The sequence below is a fragment of the Chroicocephalus ridibundus genome, chromosome 8, assembly GCF_963924245.1.
Source record: "Chroicocephalus ridibundus chromosome 8, bChrRid1.1, whole genome shotgun sequence".
Classification (NCBI taxonomy): Eukaryota; Metazoa; Chordata; class Aves; order Charadriiformes; family Laridae; genus Chroicocephalus; species Chroicocephalus ridibundus.
In genome coordinates this window covers 32191884-32211886 of record NC_086291.1, presented here as the reverse complement: position 1 = coordinate 32211886, position 20003 = coordinate 32191884, and the positions used below count along the sequence as shown (strand labels likewise).

At 55.5% G+C, this 20003-nt stretch overlaps 3 protein-coding genes across 7 annotated transcripts in view; all 3 read left to right on the top strand.

Annotated features, from left to right (window-relative positions):
- Positions 1 to 5116: 5116 nt before the first annotated feature.
- Positions 5117 to 11050, top strand: LOC134519636 (flavin-containing monooxygenase 1-like). Its single transcript, XM_063344063.1, is given in 12 exon segments — positions 5117 to 5227; positions 5229 to 5243; positions 5452 to 5640; positions 5725 to 5786; positions 5788 to 5885; positions 6598 to 6740; positions 7328 to 7527; positions 8050 to 8405; positions 9426 to 9498; positions 10708 to 10775; positions 10778 to 10866; positions 10868 to 11050. Coding segments are annotated over 12 exon segments (1587 nt in total).
- Positions 11051 to 12048: 998 nt separating this feature from the next.
- On the top strand, positions 12049 to 18788 carry LOC134519607 (dimethylaniline monooxygenase [N-oxide-forming] 4-like). Of its 3 annotated transcripts, none has more exons than XM_063344020.1 (9): positions 12049 to 12290; positions 13484 to 13653; positions 13942 to 14130; positions 14493 to 14655; positions 15050 to 15195; positions 15542 to 15741; positions 15921 to 16273; positions 16580 to 16649; positions 17962 to 18788. In XM_063344020.1, the coding sequence occupies exons 2-9, from the start codon at positions 13522 to 13524 to the stop codon at positions 18347 to 18349; spliced, it is 1641 nt and encodes a 546-aa protein (XP_063200090.1). In that variant the 5' UTR covers positions 12049 to 12290; positions 13484 to 13521; the 3' UTR covers positions 18350 to 18788. The 3 variants fall into 3 exon arrangements, with proteins under 3 accessions (XP_063200090.1, XP_063200091.1, XP_063200092.1); XM_063344021.1 differs by lacking the exon at positions 12049 to 12290 and adding an exon at positions 12360 to 12539; XM_063344022.1 differs by lacking the exon at positions 12049 to 12290 and adding an exon at positions 13765 to 13824 and having other exon boundaries at positions 13589 to 13653.
- A 537-nt stretch (positions 18789 to 19325) lies between these two features.
- The window catches only part of PRRC2C (proline rich coiled-coil 2C), a 76533-nt gene continuing 75855 nt past the window's right edge, over positions 19326 to 20003 (top strand). For 2 of the 3 annotated variants that reach the window (XM_063344935.1, XM_063344934.1), the window contains exon 1: positions 19326 to 19489. The gene's annotated coding sequence lies outside the window, so the exon portion shown is untranslated. The remainder of the gene's footprint in view (positions 19490 to 20003) is intronic. The other variant, XM_063344936.1, reaches the window with a different exon arrangement.

The following is a 20003-nucleotide window of genomic DNA, read 5'->3' as shown; positions in this document are numbered from 1 at the left end:
CATCGGGGCAGCCTCACCTCTCTGTGCAGTAAAGAAATGGTGATTAAAGACTTCTCGTCAGTTAAGGGGGGACAGCAATAATACCGGAGAGGGGAAAATTAAGTGTTTCACGGATGAGCCCCCGAGCTTCCTGTCAGCTCCTGAGTGTGTGTGGTGTCAACGGCTGCTTGATGGTGAGCACCCTGCTTTGCTTAGAGACTGGCTTAACAAGAAACTCCGCTTTTTTCTCTTCTTCCTGTCCCCCTTCACCCTGACACACGCCAAAAGCTGCTGACACAAGCCTAGAAAACAGCAAAGCGGGCTGTGCTAAGACTTGTCTGTACATTGATTTGCCCCTCCTTGGCTTAAAGTGTTATTTAAAACAGAGATGATAAAACTGGCGCCGGAGTTTTGCAGAGAAGGTGACTTTCCCAGCTGATTAAGGCTAAATGGATACATCAAGTTTCTCCTTCCTTCTATTTTAAGGATAAAAGGCCCGTTGCAGAGCCCCGGCTTGTGTCACAGTGCCAGGGAACTTTGCTCCTCAAGGGGAGAAGGGACTCACCGGCGGGCAGGTGCATGAGCATCCCCATTCCCAGTGCTCCTCCTGAGCCACCACCAGTTATTTGCTGCTCCTGGCCCTCCCCATGGTCCCTCATGACCGATACACCCCCAGTATCTAAGGAGGCTTGTGACCCAGCATATGAGGATGTGGATAAACCCAGCCGCTCGGTGTCCTGGGCTGGGCAGAGGGAAGGTGGTAAAATAGTTCCCCAAATTTTGTGCCCTCCCCGTCCCCCAGAGAAAGCCCATTTTCCCCAGCAGTTTGTGTGTGTGATGGCGGGGTCCCCCCTTTCCTTCCCGACAGGGTGGCAGCAGATCCTGCTGGCTCAGAAAGGGGGACGGGGACCTCTGTGGCTGTGTCTGCTCCTGTCTTCACAAGGACAAAAATTTTGGGGGCACTTACCCAAGGCTACCAGTGGATGCTCTGCTTGAACACCAGGCCATGAAGGTGTTGTTTTTTTAGCCTTGAGAATGTAATAAACCCTCGTGATGTGCTTGTTCCTCTCTGCTCTGCACAGACTATGCCTGTAGAGATGGGTCCCGGGTGTCCCTGCCGGCAGGGGATGGCAGAGCACAGGGACCAGGATGCCCTCTTCTGTCATGCCAGCAGCAGAGGTGAGTAAAGCAACCAAAATTTCCCTGTGTGTTTCCAAGGGCTTTTCAGCGCCCTGGGCATGGGTGTGCATGTGCATAATTACTGTAATTACCTCCCTGCTATCATACTGTCCATCTCCACTAAGACTTTGTTCTGCATACCTGACCCAGACCATCCCAGGGGTACTTGTGGAGCGGTACACTGCAGACCTGGAACACCTCTCTCATGAAGAAGGGCCCGAGGGATTTGGGTCTTCTCAGTCTGGAAAAGAGACAACTGAGGGGGGATCTTACCAACACTTACAAACACTGAAAGGGTGGGTGTCAGGAGGATGGGGCCAGGCTCTTCTCAGTGGTGCCCAGGGACAGGACAAGGGATAACGGGCACAAACTTGACCATAGGAAGTTCCATCTCAACGTGAGGAGGAACTTCTTTCCTTTGAGGGTGGCAGAGCCCTGGCACAGGCTGCCCAGAGAGGTGGTGGAGTCTCCGTCTCTGGAGACATTCCAAACCCGCCTGGACGCGTTCCTGTGCCACCTGCTCTGGGTGACCCTGCTCTGGCAGGGGGTTGGACTGGATGATCTCCAGAGGTCCCTTCCAACCCTGTGGCAGATCACAGGATCACACTCACAGGAGTGTGAGTTTTAATCCCAGGGTGCTGGGGCTTTTGAGGCGTTTCTAACCTAGACTCATGTGGTACCACTCGCTACATCTTCTCCTGCACCTCCAGACCAGATTCCTCATCAGGGATAGTCAGAGCCGCCACTGCTATAAGCAGCTGCAGCAAAGGCATCTGGCTCCATTTCCATGCCAGTAGCTCATCTGTGCCAAAATACAACTTATTCTTTTAGAAAGCTTCCCTGAACTGCCCTCGCAAAAAGCACTATCACACTGGGAAGCTGCCACAGTGACCCTCTAACTGCGAGTCACTTGGATGCCTGCTGGGAAACGCGGAAAAGCAGGAGCAGATAAAGAACAAAATATTTGTCTTCATGGATTTCCTATGTTTTTTAGCTGACTGCTGGCAAGCGTCTTTGCAGGTGCAAAGCTTTGTGCCTCTGGTGGGAGGGAGGGCTGTGAGATGCAGCCCGTGCAAACCCCAACAGCGTCAAAGATGCGTGAGGCTTGTTGCCCATTCACCTCGGCAACTGCGTCCCACTAGGCCTGGGAGAGGAAAATCTGAATTTTGATCTGAAATTTGATTTCGCAGACCCCAGCGCCCCTGCGAGCGTGTCGTTCTCGGCTGCCGCTTGCAGAGCTGTACCGGAGTGCGGCTGGCACAGCCGGTCCCAGACCTCGATGGGGACAAACCCAGGAACCGGGCATTGGGGCAGAAGCAGTGGGAAATCCTGAGGCAGGGGAAGCCCAAAAAGGCTGATGTCCCCTCGTGGGTGCTGCAGATGGGTGACAGCCCAAGCTGCCATGCTCCTGACAGTGCCCCAGCACTGGGGTGGTGAGTCCTGTCCCTCCACGAACCGAATATATTTCGTTCAAGTGCCTGGATCCTCCACAAAGCTCAGCAGGCTTTTCCTATGGCTGCCTACCTTCCTCGTTACCAATGCGCGTCCTATTTCCACTTCTAGTTTCAAGTCCCAGCTACCAGCCCATCTCGCGCCTCTGGAGCTTTGAACACAGGCTCTGAGCAGGTGTCTCTGTCGGGTGGAGCTGTTTTATTTACCACCCTCTGGTCTGCAGACCTCGGATGGGTTTTGCTCCCCCTCCCTTGGTTAGTCAAACAGCTTAAAGAGCTGAGAGCAAATTTGAGATCGCTTACCCTGGGGAGATACCTGGATAGGTGCTATGCCCTGCATTGATATTTCAGCTAGCGTTTCCACTTTCTTCATGTTTAGGGCCTTGCTGTGCTGGTGTTTGTGGCCATTTCACGCTCTCCCAGTTTGCGCGGGGAGCTTCCCGCCCGCCACCAGTGCAGGTGGCTGCACGTGTGGCTGATGGCATGACAGCCTCCCAGCCTCCGTGACCAGTGACTGCAAAACCAGCTCTGTTTTTTTTTTTTGGTTTTGGTTTTCTTTTTTTTTCTTTTTGGGAAGGTGCCCTGGGTCCAAAGTCCTGCTGAAACCCTGCTGCCTGTCGGCCGCTTTGGCTCCCTTTTGGTCGGCAGCCAAGAAGCAAGTGAAAACATCCCGCAGCTGAAGCCACCCTCCTACCCACCCACACACAGAGCCCTCTTTGCAGGGGACACGTCTGGACCGCTCTGGTCTTATCCCATCCCACTCCATCTCTCCTTTAGGGGACCATCACCTGGACCGTCCAGCTCGCTCTGCATGGCAGCCAGTGACTCCAGCCTCTCCTCCCATTGCAAACTTGGGTTGTGCAACCGCCCTGGGAGTGGCGTGGCCGTGCTGGGTTTTTGAGGGGTGGTGGGTAGGGGGGTCTGGGAAGCCACGCATCCTCCCCTGCCTCTGCCAAAGCGCTGAGTCTCGCCTATAAATCCGGAGCAGGAGGGACTCTCCCCACAGCGACGGTGAGACGGAGCATGGGCGGCCGAGGCCGGGAGGTCCATGTCTCTGGAGGGGGCTACGAAGCCTTTCCATCCCTCCCCTGCCCATGGCTTGAGAATACTTGCAGGGACAATGTGGAAGCTGTGGCAGAAGCAGGCACGGGGTAGCTGAGACAGTGTCTCCTGGATGTTATTTCTGGCTTCTCTGAAAAAGGTAGGGAATTAAATAGCATCCGTAGGTGGGAGGTATTTGTGATATAAGTTAACTCCCACCATGCAAAAAAAACCAAACCAAAACAAAAACCACTCACCCAAAACAGTGAAACAATGAGCAGCTTATGCTGGCGCTTTCTTCCTTTAAAAAGGAAAAAGTCCAATTTTCATTCCAGCCTTGGAAAGCAGGGTATTCATTAGGTGCTGCCTTCCTACTGAAAATTGAAATTGTTCAGGGGGAATTTGGTGTTTTATAGAAAAAACTGTGCCCGACCCGATTTTTCTACTGAAGTCTCCTTTTTGGTTTGTTTTTTTTTTTTTTTCCTGGTGAATACACCATCCCCTGCATCTGGTGGAAGCTGAAAGCGCTTCTTGGGATAGAGGGGCTGGTGCCACCCAGCCGTGGTGCCGTCCCGCTACGCCGGCTGAATAACTCAGCTGGGCAGGGTGGTCCCCACCGGCGCTGGGGTGAAACCAGGGTGGCAACAGCCCCCCGGGGCACCTGTGTCATGGCCCCTGCTCCAGCAATGTCCAGCCCAAGCGACGGCATGTAGCCACCATCCCTTATTTCATCACCCAGCAGTATCTAGAAGGGTTCGGGTCTTCATAGAGCTGGATATTTACCCGGGGGCTGCTGCATTTTGAGCCCTGGGGCCGAGCCGTTTGCAGCCCTGCAAGTCTGTCTGTCCAGGCTAGATCTCCCCAGCAGGGCGGCTTTGGCAAACAGACGCAAAAGCATCCCTAAAGCTGAGGTGTGCTATACCTGCAGCCGCTCCATCGGCGTCGGTGGCCATGTCATCTTCCCCAGGGACAGGGGACGGGACCCAGTCAGCAAGGCAGAGGCTGAATAGTCCCAGTGAGTGTCTTTCAAAGAAAGCCAGGGGCAGATCTCCAAAGGCAAAATACAACTATTTGCAAGACTGATACGGAGGGATAGTTTAAACACAGCTTGTAAATAAAAACTGTCAGCGATGTGTGGCTTAACTCCCTGCTTTCAAAGCGAGTTTCCAGGGCAACTGCAGGGTTTTTGAAAGCAGCCTGGCGAGCACGCTGTGAAAGTGGATGGATTTAATTTAATTAAAAAAAAAAAAATAGAGAAAATTAATATTTACAGTAATTTAATCTAACTCGCAAATTAAGAGCCCAGAATGCGGTAAAGGGAATGCAAGGTTTGGGGGTGGCATACAGACAAATCCCCTATAGAGGATGTGCCGGCAGCTGCTCCCTGAGACTGTGGTGACTGTCTGTGGGGTTTCTCCCAGGTTAAGCCCCGTTCGCAGCCCAGGTCCCCGGCGGAGACAGCAGGGATGAGAGTGGTGGTGGTGGGTGTGGGCGTCAGTGGGCTGACCACCACCAAGTGCTGCCTGGATGAAGGGCTGAAGCCCACCTGCTTCAAGCAGAGCCGGGACATCGGGGGTGCTCCGGCGCTACACGGTGAGCTGGCGGTGCCCGTCTCCCCTTCCCGTGGGAGCTGCGGCTTTGCAGGATGGGGAGTGGGTCAAACTGGTGGGTTGGGGAAGGGACGCAAGAACTTGCTGGATGCTGAGCTCTCCCAGATGCGCTCCCTGAGACCAGGGGAAGGGGAGCGGCGGGGGACAGTCCCCACCCTGGGGTGCAGGGCTGATGTACCCTGTGATGCCAGGAGCACATGGAGGCTGGCAGGCCAAGCCTCTACCCCTCAGTCATCAGCAACACCTCAAAGGAGATGTCGGTGTTCTCTGACTTCCCCTACCCTGAGGATTCCCCGGTGTTCCTGCCCAACGCCCGGCTCCTGGACTACCTCCGGCACTATGTCGAGCACTTCGGCCTCTGGGACCACACCAGGTTTGGGGTGAGTGATGGGCACCCTGGCACTGCCCTGCTTCCTGTGCGTGCCGGGCACCGCCAGTCACTCCGCTTGGCTCCCATGTTTCAGACCACTGTTGTCAGCATCCGAAAACGCCCCGGCTTTGCCACCATGGGCCGGTGGGATGTGGTTAGAGGCAGATGGGAAGCAGACATCGCACGTCTTCGATGCTGTTAGGGTTTGCAGCGGCAATTTCTCCGAGCCGTCCCTCCCCCTGCACCGTTTTCCTGGTACGGTACGAGGCTGCCTGCAGTTACCTGCTTCCAGGGGCTGGGGGGAGAAGAAGGATTAGTGGCTCCTCAGGGAAAATGCTTCCTTCCTTTTCTTGCTTCTGATTTTCAAACCTCCTGGTGTGAACAGCAATAGCTCCTCCTGCTTCAGCAGCCTTGTTTTTGCGGAGCAAACTTCCCAGGTAGGATGGTTTAACCTCAGAGAAGCTGCCCGCACAGTATGTGGGAGGAGACAAGGTCCTCTCACTGAAGCTCCGTCATCTTTGAGAGGGATGTATTCATCACAGCTGTGATGAGTCTCCCCAGTTCTCAGCATAGAGAGGATTGCCTTGTCATCAGTGTTATCAAGGGCTTCTGAAGCTGCTTGTAGGACAGGAGGTCTGCAGGCTTTTCTGAACCTCCGCATCCCCATCTTGTAGAGGCTGAATCCTCAGACTGTACCAGCACAGCTCTTGCACGTAACCATCATCCAAGTCCCACCCAGCACATGTGTCCCTGCTCACTGCCATGCAAGCACGTCTGAAACCCCATTTTGGAGAGGAAACACCAAATCTGTGTGCGTGGGATGGAGGGCTGGACCTCCCTAAGTCCCTAGTGGCCACTGATTGCACTTCCTTGCCCTTGATATCTGGATTGTTTCTATGCCAATTCTCCCAAAAAAGCCCCCACAAATGCTCAAGTAATTAAAAGTTTTGTTTCTTTTTTCCCCAAGGCATTGAGAAGTTTCAAGGCCAGTACTTCCACAGCCGGCAGTACAAGCTTCCCGACATGTTTCAGGGGAAGCATGTCCTTGTAGTCAGCATGGGCAACTTGGGAGTGGACATCGCGGTGGAGGCCAGCCATGTAGCCATGAAGGTACCACCACCCAGCCACCCCAGGGGTGCTGAGAGGGTGATGCTGGGGGCAATAGCTCGGTTTGCCATCACCATAGGGAGAGCAAGCTGGGATCATAGAATGATAGACTGTGTTGGGTTGGAAGGGACCTCTAAAGGCCATCTAGTCCAACACCCCTGCAGTGTGCAGGGACATCTTCAACTAGATCAGGTTGCTCAGAGCCTCATCAAGCCTGGCCTTGAATGTCTCCAGGGATGGGGCCTCCACCACCTCTCTGGGCAACCTGGGCCAGTGTCTCACCACCCTCAGTGTAAAGAACTTCTTCCTAATGTCTCATCTAAACTGACCCTACTCCAGTGATCACCCTGCGTGGGGTACAAACAGTGTTTCTGAACCTGTGTTTCTTGGTCAAAAACCTACCCTGAAAGAAAGCTAGTTGTTCTCTTCTCTCCTCTTCCACCTCCATCTCCAGCTGCCAGGAGATCTTAAAGGTGCTGCTGCTGCTTTTTCATTGTGTAGATGTCTGCACCGCGTGCCTCTGGGGTTACTGTATAAAGGCAAAGCATCAAATTCATCGCCCAACTCGTTGATTCCCTGCTCTCTCCCAGGTGACAGTTTGCACTGGCCGAGGCCCCTGAGTGCTCAGCCGCGTGTTTGACCACGGTTACCCATGGGACACGGTTTTCAACACTCGCCTTATAAGTTTGATCAGAAACAGCCTCCCTGGACCCCTTTCACGGGGGTTAATTAACTACAGGGTGAACCAGTGGTTCAAGCATGAAAACTATGGCCTCCAACCAGAGAAGAGGTACTCCTTGGTGGCTCCCATCCCGTGCGGTGTCACAGGGCTTGTGCTGCGGGCAGGGGGGAGATCTCCAGCAACAAACACCAATCAATGCAGCAAACAGCACCCAGAATGGGGTCATCTCCAGCGGGGAGTTTGTAGCCCGGTGGGAGAAGATAACCTGTAGCCCCCTCAGGTGGTGCGAGATGGAGCATGCTGGAAAAGCCTGGAAAGGATCAGAGGATTTTTCCTCATGAGGCTTCCTGGGAAAAGAGGAGGGGGGGAGGCTTAAAGCATGGATCAGCTCTGAAAAGAGATGGTTTAAAGAGTAATTGAGCAAATGGAGGAAGCAGGCAGGAGATGCCCACCAGTCGCACAGGCTGTGGGACAGCGATATGTCAGTGTTGGGAGAGAGAGGAGGTAGGGCTGTTTGGAGCAAATGACACCAGCAGGTCATGGGGCTGGAGATCCTGGGGAGGAGGAGCAGGGGCACCAGCTGGGCTTGTTCGTGGTCTCCAACGCTCAGAGCCCCTCGACTCTCCACAGCTGCTTGGTGCGCGAGCCTGTGCTGAACAATGACCTTCCAAGCTACATCCTGACAGGGAGGATCACCATAAAGCCAGGCGTGAAGGAGTTCAAGGACAACTCTGTTGTCTTCCACAATTGCCCTGAGGAGGAATCCACCGATATCATCGTCTACTGCACAGGCTACAACATCTCCTTCCTGTTCCTAGAAGAAGCAGTTGTCAAAGTGGAAAACAAGCACACGTCCCTCTACAAATACATGTTCCCAACCCACCTGCCGAGGCCCACCCTGGCCATCCTTGGGCTGATCAAGCCATTCGGAGCCATCATGCCTGTGACGGAGATGCAAGCACGCCGGGTGACCCGTGTCTTCAAAGGTAGGAGAGCTACCGTGAGCTCTCCCATGTACCAAAACAGTTCAAACTGGGCATGTCTTGTCCTCTCCATGCCCCAAGAGGGATTTCAGTCCTTGGGGACCCCGAAGCTCACTTCAAAGTGGACAAGTGAGCATTTCTAGGGCTCCGACTTCCCAAGTTATTTCACTTCAGCTGAGCTACAGCAACATGAGCGCGTGATTGGTCCAAACTATGTGCAAGTTCATGACATCTACCTTAAATCACTTTTTTTTCCCCGTTAAGCTGATGCTTTTAAGCTAATGCTTTGTACCCCACCTGCTGCAAGCTGAGACTTACTGTGACTCAGCTGATGTGTGCTCGTGCACCTGAGCCTCCAAACCACCATCTTGAACTAGTTTATTCAAGACACTATTTTCTCTCTCAAATATTTTAGAAGTCAGAGAGCAGAGATGGATATGTAAACCTGGATGCGCAGATAAAAGTCGTCTTTAAAATACGGTGGTGGATCCAACCTGGCAGAATTCACTGGTCTTTAGGGGACAGGGTGGTTTGTCCACCATGACTACCAGAGTACAAGAGTCCTGTTGCCCCACAAGATAAATTATCTGTAACTATTGGGGTGAGGAAAGAAATCTACTTGTGTTTTTTGTTGTTGGTTTGGGTTTGTTTTTGTTTTTTTTTAAATAAAAACTGGGCTGGTGTGGAGTGCTGCATCAAGGCTCTTCCACAGAGGTGGGGGAACTCCCGGGTTTCCCTTTGGGATGATCCTCTCTGGGGCTTGAACAGCCCATCTCACCCCTCATCATCTGCCTGTGCCCTGACAGCACAAATTTGTAAGAGCAGGAAAAAGTGCAGGTGAATTTGTACCGCAGCGGAGGGCTGGTCTCTGGCGGAATTGCCGCCACCAAGCTAAATCCAAGCAATGAGGTTTTCCTGCCCTCCTGGAGAAGGGCTTCCCACGTTTTGCATCACTGAATGAGTTCTCAGGTGTCTCCCCCCCAAGGAGTTAAACTCCACAGGATGCTGCCTTCTCTCTTCTAGGCTTGTGCCGGTTGCCTCCTCAGTCTGTCACGGAGAAGGAAGTCAATGAGAAGAAGAAAAACCAAGTGCGATGGTAAGCCATTCCCCAGAGCCCCAAAGTTTTTTTTTCAGTGGATTGAAAAGCCCCTGGAATTCGGGGCAGGGGGGCAGCAACACACAGGCTGACAATCTGTGGCTGCTCTCTGCACGTACAGCGGAGGCAGCGGGGTCAGGGGGGATGCCCAGATCCAGCCACCCCTTTATTTGCTTGCGCTGAGCCAACGTCACCTTTGATTCGATGCTGATGTTTTGCCTGTTGATGACAGGAACAAATTAATTCAGGGTAGTTGAGACTAAAGCTTGCTTGGGAGCTGGGGAAGCGTGACAGAGTCCCCAGGGACTTGAGAGATAAAATGGCAGAGAAATTAATGGTAATAAATGCAAAGTAATTCAGCAAGGTTGGGGGCGGGGTGGGGGGAGAAAACCCAAGGTGTACATACAAATTGTCTCACCTCTCAGCACAGGGATCCGAATCACTGTGAATCAGTGTCTCAGCACATCGGCACATAGTTCATGGGCAGGCAAAGGGTCGAATCAGGGGCTAAGAATTATTAGGAAATGAATGAGATAAATCAAGGAAACTGGGCGATATATTAATCCCTGGTCCCCCTAGATGGCTATAGCAGAAAAGGTATAAAAGAGGGAAATGCAGAATTGCGCAGAAAAATTGCGGTGCAATACAAAGCTGAACAGCCATGGCTTTTTTCAGCCCACTGAAGATGGGATGTGAAGCCATGAATTCTGCAGACAAAGCGAACTGGGCGCAATTTTCCAATTCGCCAGGCATTTTTGCAATATTTGGTGGAAATGAATGTGAGGGGAAACTAGAGGTTGCTGCCTTTCTCACGCTGCACATGACTTCTGCAGAGAGCAAAGGGAAAAATAGTTTTTTTTAAAAAAAAACACCAGTGGTTTGACAAAGTCTTTTAGAAAAGGCCCACTAAGGTGGAGGGGGAGGGGGGGAAGATGCAAGTTGTGGGTGATGAAGTGAAAGACCGACGGATGCACGTGAGAGATGTGTACCAGAGCCAGCATCGCTTTACACGTGCCGTGTCACAGGCAGGATTTGGGCCAAGACAGACCCAGGTTCCCACTGCATGTACGCCCAGTCCTCTCCTAAGAGGAACCCAGTTGCATCTGGATGCAGTCACAATGCAGATGCAGAGCATCTGACCTCCAGTTCGCCTCATCCCTGTTGTCACCAGTCCTCCCCCCACCTCTTTTTCTTCTTCAATTCCTTAAGGTTCCGTCTGTCCTTTGATGAAGTCCTCAAAACTGGTTGCCTGGTCTGCATGGACAAGCTCGCCTCCTTCATGGCGCCAAGCCCAGCCTGCTGGGGCTGCTCTGCAGAGACCCCCGGCCGGCCCTCAGCATTTTCTTTGGCCCCTGCACTCCCTACGAGTTACTGACTGGGGGGTCCTGGGGGCTGGGAGGGGGCACGCCAGGCCGTCCTCACCCAGTGGGACTGGACCCTGACGCCCACGAGAATGCGAGTCCCTGACGGCTTCTCCAGCCCCTGCCCTTCTCTCCTGACTGTGATGGGTTTCCTCCTGCTCCTGGCTGCTTTGGTTTTTGGTTTCCAGTAGATTTTGAAGCCTGTTTAGGGTTTTTTTTCCTTGTCCTTATCTCAGGTCACACAGTTCCACAGGGTGCCGCGGGACGGGGGAAAGGGATTTCATCAGATTGCAATGAATTTAAAACTTTAACCAGCAGCACAAACCTCTCTCTGCTCCAGCTCGCCCCCCGAGCACAGCTTTGCAGACCTGGTTAGCCGGGGATGGCAGCCTCCCCCCATCATTTATTGCTCCTCTGCTGCTCCCCTGCCATGAGCAGAGGAGGGCTGCAGGGACTGGCCGTGCCCAAACCATGCTGGCCAGGAGCCACCAGGGGCCAGACCAGCAAAAAATGTCTTTGGGCATCACAGCCAGAAAGGAGCACGGGGCACCAGTCCTCTCCTGAATCAGCTGGGAACTGGGGTCTTCAGTCCAGCAAGGGGTTATCTGGGCTGAGTACGCAGGTTGGGCTCTCCCGTCTTCTGACCTTAAGCCCTAAGAGGCAAAAATCCCAGTTTGGGTTGAATTGGTGCATCTCTCCAGGGAAGGGACCCTGGCTGCGGTTGTTTGTCACCACTGAGACCGGGGCTGGTGCCACCTGGGGCTGCATAATCCTGGCCCTGCTTCCCTGCGCTCCCCACCATCAGGTGATCCCGGGGCTTTGCTTTGTGTGTGGATGGACTTTCCATCAATAAATTTTTCCTTGGCCGTGGCGGGAGCGTGCTGCAGGCTGCTGCCTCGTCGTCTCCTTGTGCGGTCCTGTGCCCGGGCTGGGGCTGTGCCAGCAGGCGCCGTGGGCATCCCACAAGCCCAGGGCTGCTGAGGGCTTCCATTGACCACCAAAAATTAGGCTTCCCCATGCACCGTGTCCCCTCTCCGTGCCGTCTGCTGGCATGCAGGCAAAGGGAGCGTGTTTTACTGATTTCCCAGGGATGCCAAGTGAGCGCCCACCCAGAGCAGGCAGCGCACGGGGGGACGGATCAGGACAACTCTAAGCTGGGGCCGGGGCAGTGGCGAGCTGCAGCGTGGGAAACCCCCTCGGGATTTCAGTCCGGATTTCCACCCAGCACCGCCGCGGGGAGGTGGAGAACTTTCTGCCAGGGCATTTAAACAAAGCAGAGCAGGGGAGCACGGGTGTAAAGGTCGGTGGTGCAAGAGCTGCGGCGAGCAGCCCGGACTTCAGCCTTTCCTTAAAATCTGCTGCAAGAGAAACTCGAAGCAAAGTTCGGCCGAAGCCTGAGCAGCGAAGGCACAGCGCTTGCCCCGGGCCAAGGTTTGCTCCTCTCTTCTCTCCAGCTGGGTTTTGGCAGACTTTAAAAGCGAGCAGCCGGCTTTCGGGGGTTTCGGCATTTGCCCCCAGCTTCGCCTCGCTGCTGGCAGGGGGAGAGGGGGTATCACGGGGACCCTCCGGAGTGAAGCCATCTGTAGGCAACGCTGGAAAAAAGCAGGGTGACTTTAGCACCCCGGGCACGTTGCGTACCCTTTCCCAAAGCCAAGGGAGGCTCCGGAAACCGGGGGGCGGGTGAGTGTCGGTATGTCCTGTCCTGTTCCTGCAGATCCAGGAGCGGCTCAGGCTGGGCTTTCAGACGCAGAGGGGGGGGTTTTGCTCCTCCCTCATTTTTCCCTGGCTTTCTGCAGTTTCCTCCCATTCCTGTTTATGTTAACATATTTTTTGGACACAAAAATGGGTAGAAAAAAAAGTTATAAATGACTCTTTCTTCAGACTCTGCAGTAGGAGTGTTTGTTATCTAATCAAAGTTCACGTGGGTTCATTTTTTCCTTTTTTTTTTTTTTTTCTGGCTTTCCAGTGAAGCTCGGTGCAGCTCAGTTTACACACCCTGAGCCTTCAAGTTCCTCTCATTTATACCCTGCGTTTCCTGGGTTTCTTACCTTTTGTATATTCTGTAATCCCAGCTGCACTTTCACGGTGCTGTCTAACTTCTGAATCGCTGTGCCGTGCCCCTGCTCAGTCAGGCATCCCTTTTTTTTTTTTAAAAAAAAACCAAAAAAACCCTTTTTGTTTTCGAGAGAATGCCCTTTAATGGGAAATTAAAAAGGAAAGTGTGAAAACGAGCCAGCTTAGCTGAAATTGTTTCTTGAAAAGGTTTCAGGGGGCTCACTTTGTGCGGGCAGAAGCAGATAGAGCTGCGAGCCCCTTCCCCTTCTTTGCACACCCTGGTTTGGGCCAGGAAAGGGAAAAAATAGAAGCAGCAGCGCAGCGAGGTTTAAGAGTGCCTCCTTTTGCCATGCCTGCAGGAGGGGAATCACTGGGCATTCCATGTGGGATTAACACAGCGGGAAGGGTAATGAGCAGTGTCCATCCATAACGCTCCAGTCAGGATGGCTTTCTGCAAGGACAGTTTTCCTACGTGGACACCCGCAGCCCGAGAAGAGCAGGGGTGTTTTGCTGGGGATGGGAAAAAGGGATTGGTGTTTCTGCTAATTCCTGGGCTGTTTTATTTCCAGTTGCTCACACGCCGGCCCGTTGCCTGCTGTGGGACAGCATGGTGCGGCGCGTGGCTGTTATCGGGGCCGGGGTCGGCGGGTTGGTGTCCATCAAGTGCTGCCTGGACGAGGGGCTGGAGCCCACCTGCTTTGAGAGGAGCGAGGACATCGGGGGGATCTGGCGCTACACGGTCAGTGGGAGGATTGTCCCTGGGTTTGCCCCCTCCCTTGGATGCCCTTTGCCTGCAGCACAGAGGAAAGGGTGGCCATGCCCTCAAGGACCATCCCTGTCCCGGGCACAGGGCTCCCCCTGACTCCGAGGTAAAGGAGGAGATGGAGGGAACAGAAGCCATGGTCAGCAGGTGCTAGTCCTGGTTTATTCCTTGTACCCGAATGCAAAGAGGAAAAATACTCAAATACTCTGGGGGGAGAAAGTCCTGCCCTGCGCACCTGCAAACAGCATTGCTGGCTTCACACAGGACTCCATGGACAGTGGGAGGGTCAGCGTCTACCGCTCGGTCATCACCAACACCTCCAAGGAGATGTCCTGCTTCAGCGACTTCCCCTGCCCAGAGGATTTTCCCAATTACCTACCACATGGCCTCCTCCTGGAGTACTTTCGGATGTACGCCCGGCACTTCAACCTCCTGCGGCACATACGCTTCAAGGTGAGCGGGGACCCCAAACACTGTGGGGAGAAGAGCCATCAGTGGCTGCAGATACCAGGGCATCACCCAGGTGGGACGGGACAATACCAGGTGCGATCCCGCAAGGACAAGTGCCTTTCGCATCCTGAGTGCAGCCTTTTTGGCTCCATGTTTTTAATTAGGCTGCTTAAAGATGGGCTGCCTGGTGCATCCCCCCCTCAATGCCATCACCAGGGGAAAGGTGCAGGGTGGGATTTAACAGCTTCAGAGGTGACATGCAGCTCCCCAGGGACCCAGCCTGCCCCCAGCAGCCATTGGCAAGCAGGTCCTCTCCAAAACGTGGTGCAGTCCCCAGCTGCTGTTTTGTTGGGCTTTGTTGCAAGACGACAGCTCTCAGCGTGAGGAGGCGCCCAGATTTCGCCACCTCGGGCCAGTGGGAGGTGGTCACCGAGACCGACAGCGTCCGAGAGTCGCACGTCTTCGATGCCGTCATGGTTTGCACCGGCCATTACCAGGAGCCCTACTTACCATTAGCTTCTTTCCCAGGTAAGCCCTGCCTCAGCAGCGGGGTGGGCTGGGGCTGCTGGGTTTCACCCAGCACCCATGGGTCCCTCGGCTGCATTTTCCTCTGCTCCACAAAGCCCTCCCACTGGGACAGGTGGGACCCTCTCCCTATGGGAATGATGAAGGGCATTCCTGCGAATGGGAAAAATACCTCATAAAGATGCAGCCGGGCTCTTGCATGAGAATTTGCAAAGCAGGACCGAGCCGAGGAGGTGCAGGAAGGTGGCATCACCCAGGGAGCCAAGACCTCCAACGGGCTTCTCAGCTGCAAGCAGAGGTGGGAGGTGGGGAGTCGGGGGCTGCAGGGGGTCTGGACACGAGGCTGGGGTAAGAAATTGGAGCTGGCAGTAGGAGATGCTCCTTGCTCTCTACCTAGGCATTGACACGCGCTTCAAAGGCCAGTACCTCCACAGCCGGGAATACAAAGACGTGGAGGCTTTCCGGGGAAAGCGGGTCCTCGTGGTTGGCATTGGCAACACCGGCGGCGACCTCTCCGTGGAGCTGAGCCATGTGGCTGCGAAGGTACAGATCCATGGCTGTGCCGAGCCCAGCCAGGGACCAGGAGAGCCAGTGGCTCGGGGTATGCGCAGGCAGCTTTGCCCGCCGGGTTTCTCAATTAATAGCACTTCAAATTGAGGGCAACTGAAGAAGCTCTGCAAGTCCTGGAGAGTTTGGGTCACTTGAGGAGTGGCCATCAGCAGCTGTGGGAACTTTGCAGAAGCTACCATGAGCTGTTTGGTTCATCCTGATGCCATCTCCTTCCCTCGGGATAACTCCCTGAGCTCCCAAGTGCAGGAGATGGGATTTGCCATTCCAGGCAAAAAAGGCAAAGAGATGGCAGGAAGCTGAGACCTGCCTTCTCCCCCAGGTGTTCCTCAGCACCAGGAGCAGCACATGGGTGTTCAGCCGGGTCTCGGACCACGGCTTTCCCTTCGATATGGTCAGCACCACCCGCTTCAACCACTTTCTCGACTGGCTTCTCCCGTCAGCCCTCACAAGGAGGATGAGATTTCGGAAGTTCAATTCATGGTTTAACCATGAAAACTATGGCTTGGCTTCCACCAAAAGGTGTTTTTTCTGACTATTTTGTTGGTCGATCGGGGGGGTTTAATGGCATGAAATGCTTGCTTTTTAATTTCAGGGGTTGTTTGTGGAATAGAAAAGCATTGGAGGGGAACTCCGGCCATGGAAGATGTTTTGGGTTTCTCCCGGATGCTAACATTGCTGTCCTCTTTTTCACCTGCAAGCTCATACTTTAAGGTAATTATCAATGAAGAGCTGCCGTTTTGTCTCCTCTCTGGGACCATTGTGTTGAAGCCAAATGTGAAGGAGTTCACCGAAAACTCTGCTGTTTTTGAAGACGGGACAATTGAAGAAAACATCGACGTGGTGCTCTTCGCCACGGGCTACATCTTCTCGTTTCCCTTCCTTGAAGAGTCGGTTCGCAGCCTCTTCGATGATAACCGCTCCCTCTATAAAAGCATCTTCCCTCCCCAGCTGGAAAAGCCAACGCTGGCCATCATTGGCTTAGTCCAACTCACCGGCTCTCTGATGGTGGGAACAGAAATGCAGGCTCGCTGGGTGACGGGGATCTTTGCAGGTGGGAGACGTGGTGCAGGGATGGGGGGATCTGCTGGGGTGGGAGGTTTCGAGCAGCCTGACTTGCTGTCCACAGAACCCAGGGCATATTTCAGCTCCTGCCACCGTGCCCATGGTGGCCACTGGCATTAGTTAGCACTGTAGCCTCTGCTCCCCAGCTGCATCCTCATATCCCTGCTGCTCCATGCACACTGCTGTAAACATCAAGCACAAACACTCTTGGTAAAGGGGCTGGCAGCATGGGAAGAGGGTGAACTTTTCAGCTTGAGGTGCTGCTGGAGGTCTCTGGTTTCTCTGTTCTTCTCAGGATGGAACAAGCTCCCTCCCACCAGCAGGATGATGGCTGATGTTTTGAAGAAGAAGCCGCCGGTCAAAAGGTGTGTGATGCTCCTGTGCTGGGGGTGTGATGTGTGCCGTGTGCCAGGATAACCCCAGGGAAAGGGGGACCCTATGGTGGTCGTGGGAGGGACCCACCTAGGACAGCCAATTCTTCTTGGATGCATTTACTCCTTTGCCACCCATAGCAAGGTGGGGAAATGCTGTTGTGGCTCCTTTATCGATGACGGACCAAGACACCAAGGGCAGAAGGCTCTGGAGGCAGTTTATGGCAAAATCCAGGACCTGCAGGTCCCCTCGACCAGGCCTTCAAGCCATGTCCTTATTCCCAGCATGTCAAGGTGGAGGTTTGGTTTCCTCCAGACTAAGGGTGCCATCTCGTGGCTTCTGCCTCCCAAATCCAGGCAGCGAGGAGCGCTGGGGTCAGGGCCAAGCCCCATCTAGAAACTCCACTGGAGCCAGGCGATGCAGGTGGGGGACCGTTTGGTGGCAGTTTTTGACAGGTCAAGTCAAGGCTGTAATTTGTCTGTTGGGTATGTGGGAGCTAACTTCCTGCCTTGTCGGCACTGGGATTTTACAGGAGGTGGAGACGTGTCCTCAAGGCTGTGGGACAGGTGATGGTGGATGTACTGCCTTGGGATGAAGGAGGGGACCTATGGCCAGGTGGGGTGCAAGCTGGGTTAGGTCTGCCAGCAAGGCGGAGCTGGCTTATAGGACACTGGTGAAAATGTGGGACAAAACAGAGCCATGGGGATTGTCACCAGGAACCCCGGCGATTGTAGACATGATGCTGTTACACAGAAATATAGGAGTCTGAGGTGAAACGGAGCTAAACTCGAGGCTGTCCTGAATTTGCAGAAGCAGATTCAGCACAAGTCCTCCCTCCTGCGAGGAAGATGAGGCCTCAAGTGGAAAAATCCTAGAGGTCCCTCCCAGCATGGGAAGCTTTCTGCATCTCCCAGTTTTTCCCAGTCCCCTTGGCAGTCTTATCTGTGAATGTCCACCCCTCTCCCTCTCAAAATCGGCCAAATCGACACCCGTGAACCTCGGGGAAGGACACAGCGTGGGTATTTGTAGCATTACAATGATGGCGGTATAATGCTAGAATAATTTTTGAGGCCACAACTGGGTTGCAGAGACAAAACAAGCTTCTGCCTATTCCCTGTCCCAGGAAACTGCTGGGACCAACCCCACCGAGGGTCTTTCGGTGCCTTTAGGTTTATTTGGGGCTGAGGGAGCTCAGCCATGGAGATTGGGGCTCAACCAACGTCTGCGCCCAGAACTTCTGCTTTACATGGAGCTGGGAACCAAGATGGGATGATGCTATTTCGTCTCTTTTACATCCCATTGCAGGAATCCATCCGAGAGGGAGAACTTGAAGATTAGTTTCATCAGCTACATCGACGAAATTGCTTTGTGCGCTGGCATAAAGCCCAATGTGCTGAGGCTGCTCCTGACGGACCCCCGGCTGGCCCTGGCCATCTTCTTTGGCCCCTGTACCCCCTACCAGTACCGGCTGGTGGGACGGGGGAAGTGGAGCGGGGCCAGAGACGCCATCCTGACTCAGTGGCAGCGGACGCTGAAGCCCTTGAGAACTCGGGTTGTGGATGACTCCTCCAGCGGCTCCTCCGGCTGGCGTTGGATGTGCCTCCTGGCCCTGCCAGTGGCTCTCACAGCAGGTTTCCTCCTTTCTAAATACCCCCAGCCAGGCTGGAGCCTCCGGGCAGGTCCCCGTCTGTAGGAGAAACCTGGTGAGACCCGGTCCTGGGTGAGCTGGGGATGGTGCTGAGTGCCCTCAGTGGGGCTGGAGCTGGCCCAGCGCTGGCAGGAGCCCGGAGCCTGGTGCTGTCTGGTGTCTGGTCTCGTCCTGCCAATGCTTCGCACCCACCAAGGGCCGTACAGAGCTTTTCCCCCAAACCTACCGCAATCTGTGTCCGTGTTGCGCTAGCACCAGGCTGGATCTCCAGAGGGCTTTTGGGAAGAGCCATTTTGGGATGGGCTGGTGTGACACAACCAGTCGCCCCCCCAACCCAGATCTTGCTCTGTAAGATTTCATCAAGACCCACAACAGCTCAAGATTTTTTTTCAGAAACACTAACTGTCGAGATCTTTGTCTTTATCTGGCAACTTTTGGGACACGAGGGAGGGAGCCGCAAAATAAACCTCACGGATTTGGGCTTCTCTGATAGGTTTATTAACGGTTTATTAACGGGGGAGGGGTCAAGTGCACCCAGCGCCCTGAGCCGTGGCGGGGGGAGACCCTGTCCTAAGAAATAACATCTGCAGTGACAAATCCAGGTGGGCGAGCGTCCCCCCGGGGGACCCTGAAGCCCAGGGGGAGAAGGCAGCGCCTCCCCACGCACCCGCAGGTACCTCCAACCCGGGGCTTTGGCTGCAAACCCCGCGGGCGGGCGCTGCGGCCGGAGGGAAACCGTGTCCCCCAGCCGTCCGTCCCCCCACCCTCCCCGGCGACAGAGCTCCCGCTCGGCGGCGGGCGCGGGGCGCTGCCGGTCCCCACGCGTGGGGACGGGGACGGAGACGAGGACGGGGGGGCCGCCGCCCGCGTTCCCGCGCCGCCAGGGGGCGCTCCGGGGGCGCCGCGCACCCGCCCGCCCGCCCGCGCGACTGCGGCACGGCGTGGCCACGTGAGCGGCGGCGCGGGGGGCGGAGCCGGCGGCGAGGCGGGTGCGTGTGCGCGCGCGCGCGCGGCGCGGTGAGGTCAGACGTCGTTGGCGCCGGCTTGGCCGCCCGCCATCTTGGCCCCTGTGTGGAGAGCGGCTGTGTGAGGCGCGGCGTCGCGGCGCCGGGAGCGGCAGCGGCCTCGCCGAGTCCGGGAGCCTCCGGGGAGGCCGGAGCGCCGGCCCGCCGCCCTGCGCGCCAGGTAAGTGGTGGCGGCGCCGCCGCCTCCCGCAGTTTTCCCCCGCCGGCCTGCGGAGCGGACCGGCGCCGGGAGGAGCGGGCGAGCGGCCTGCGCCGCATGGCCCCGGGCGGGGGCGGCTTCCGCCCGGCCTAGCGGTGGTGGCCCCGCAGCCGACGGGGACGGGGTGCCCCCGGGGGCCGGCTGCCCGCCGCGGCCGGGCGGAGGGAGGTGGCGCGGCGCTGGGCCCGCGGCGGGCGGGCGGGCCGGGCTGCCCCGCGCCGCTGGGCCGCGCCGCACCGCATCGCCGCCTGGGGCCGGCCGCGCCCCGCGCCGGGCCCAGCGCCGGGCCTCGCCCGGGGGTGGCGGGAGGGTACTGCTGTGGTGGGGGCGGCTGAGGACCGCTTTTGCGGGTGCGTTGCTTTTTTTTGTCCCGCCCTCCCTCCTGCCCTCCATTCTCCACCCCCGCCTTTCTTTTTTAACGGCTCCCGGTCTCTCTCTCTCTCGGGAGATTACTCGAGAAACGCGCCGTCCCCTT

Excerpts from the sequence above, each read along its gene's own strand:
- LOC134519607 (XM_063344020.1), top strand. The coding sequence starts at position 13,522 with ATGGTGCGGCGCGTGGCTGTTATCGGGGCCGGGGTCGGCGGGTTGGTG. Across the intron at positions 14,656-15,049 it reads ACCATTAGCTTCTTTCCCAG|GCATTGACACGCGCTTCAAA; the intron begins GTAAGCCCTGCC and ends CTCTCTACCTAG. Across the intron at positions 15,196-15,541 it reads TGAGCCATGTGGCTGCGAAG|GTGTTCCTCAGCACCAGGAG; the intron begins GTACAGATCCAT and ends CTTCTCCCCCAG.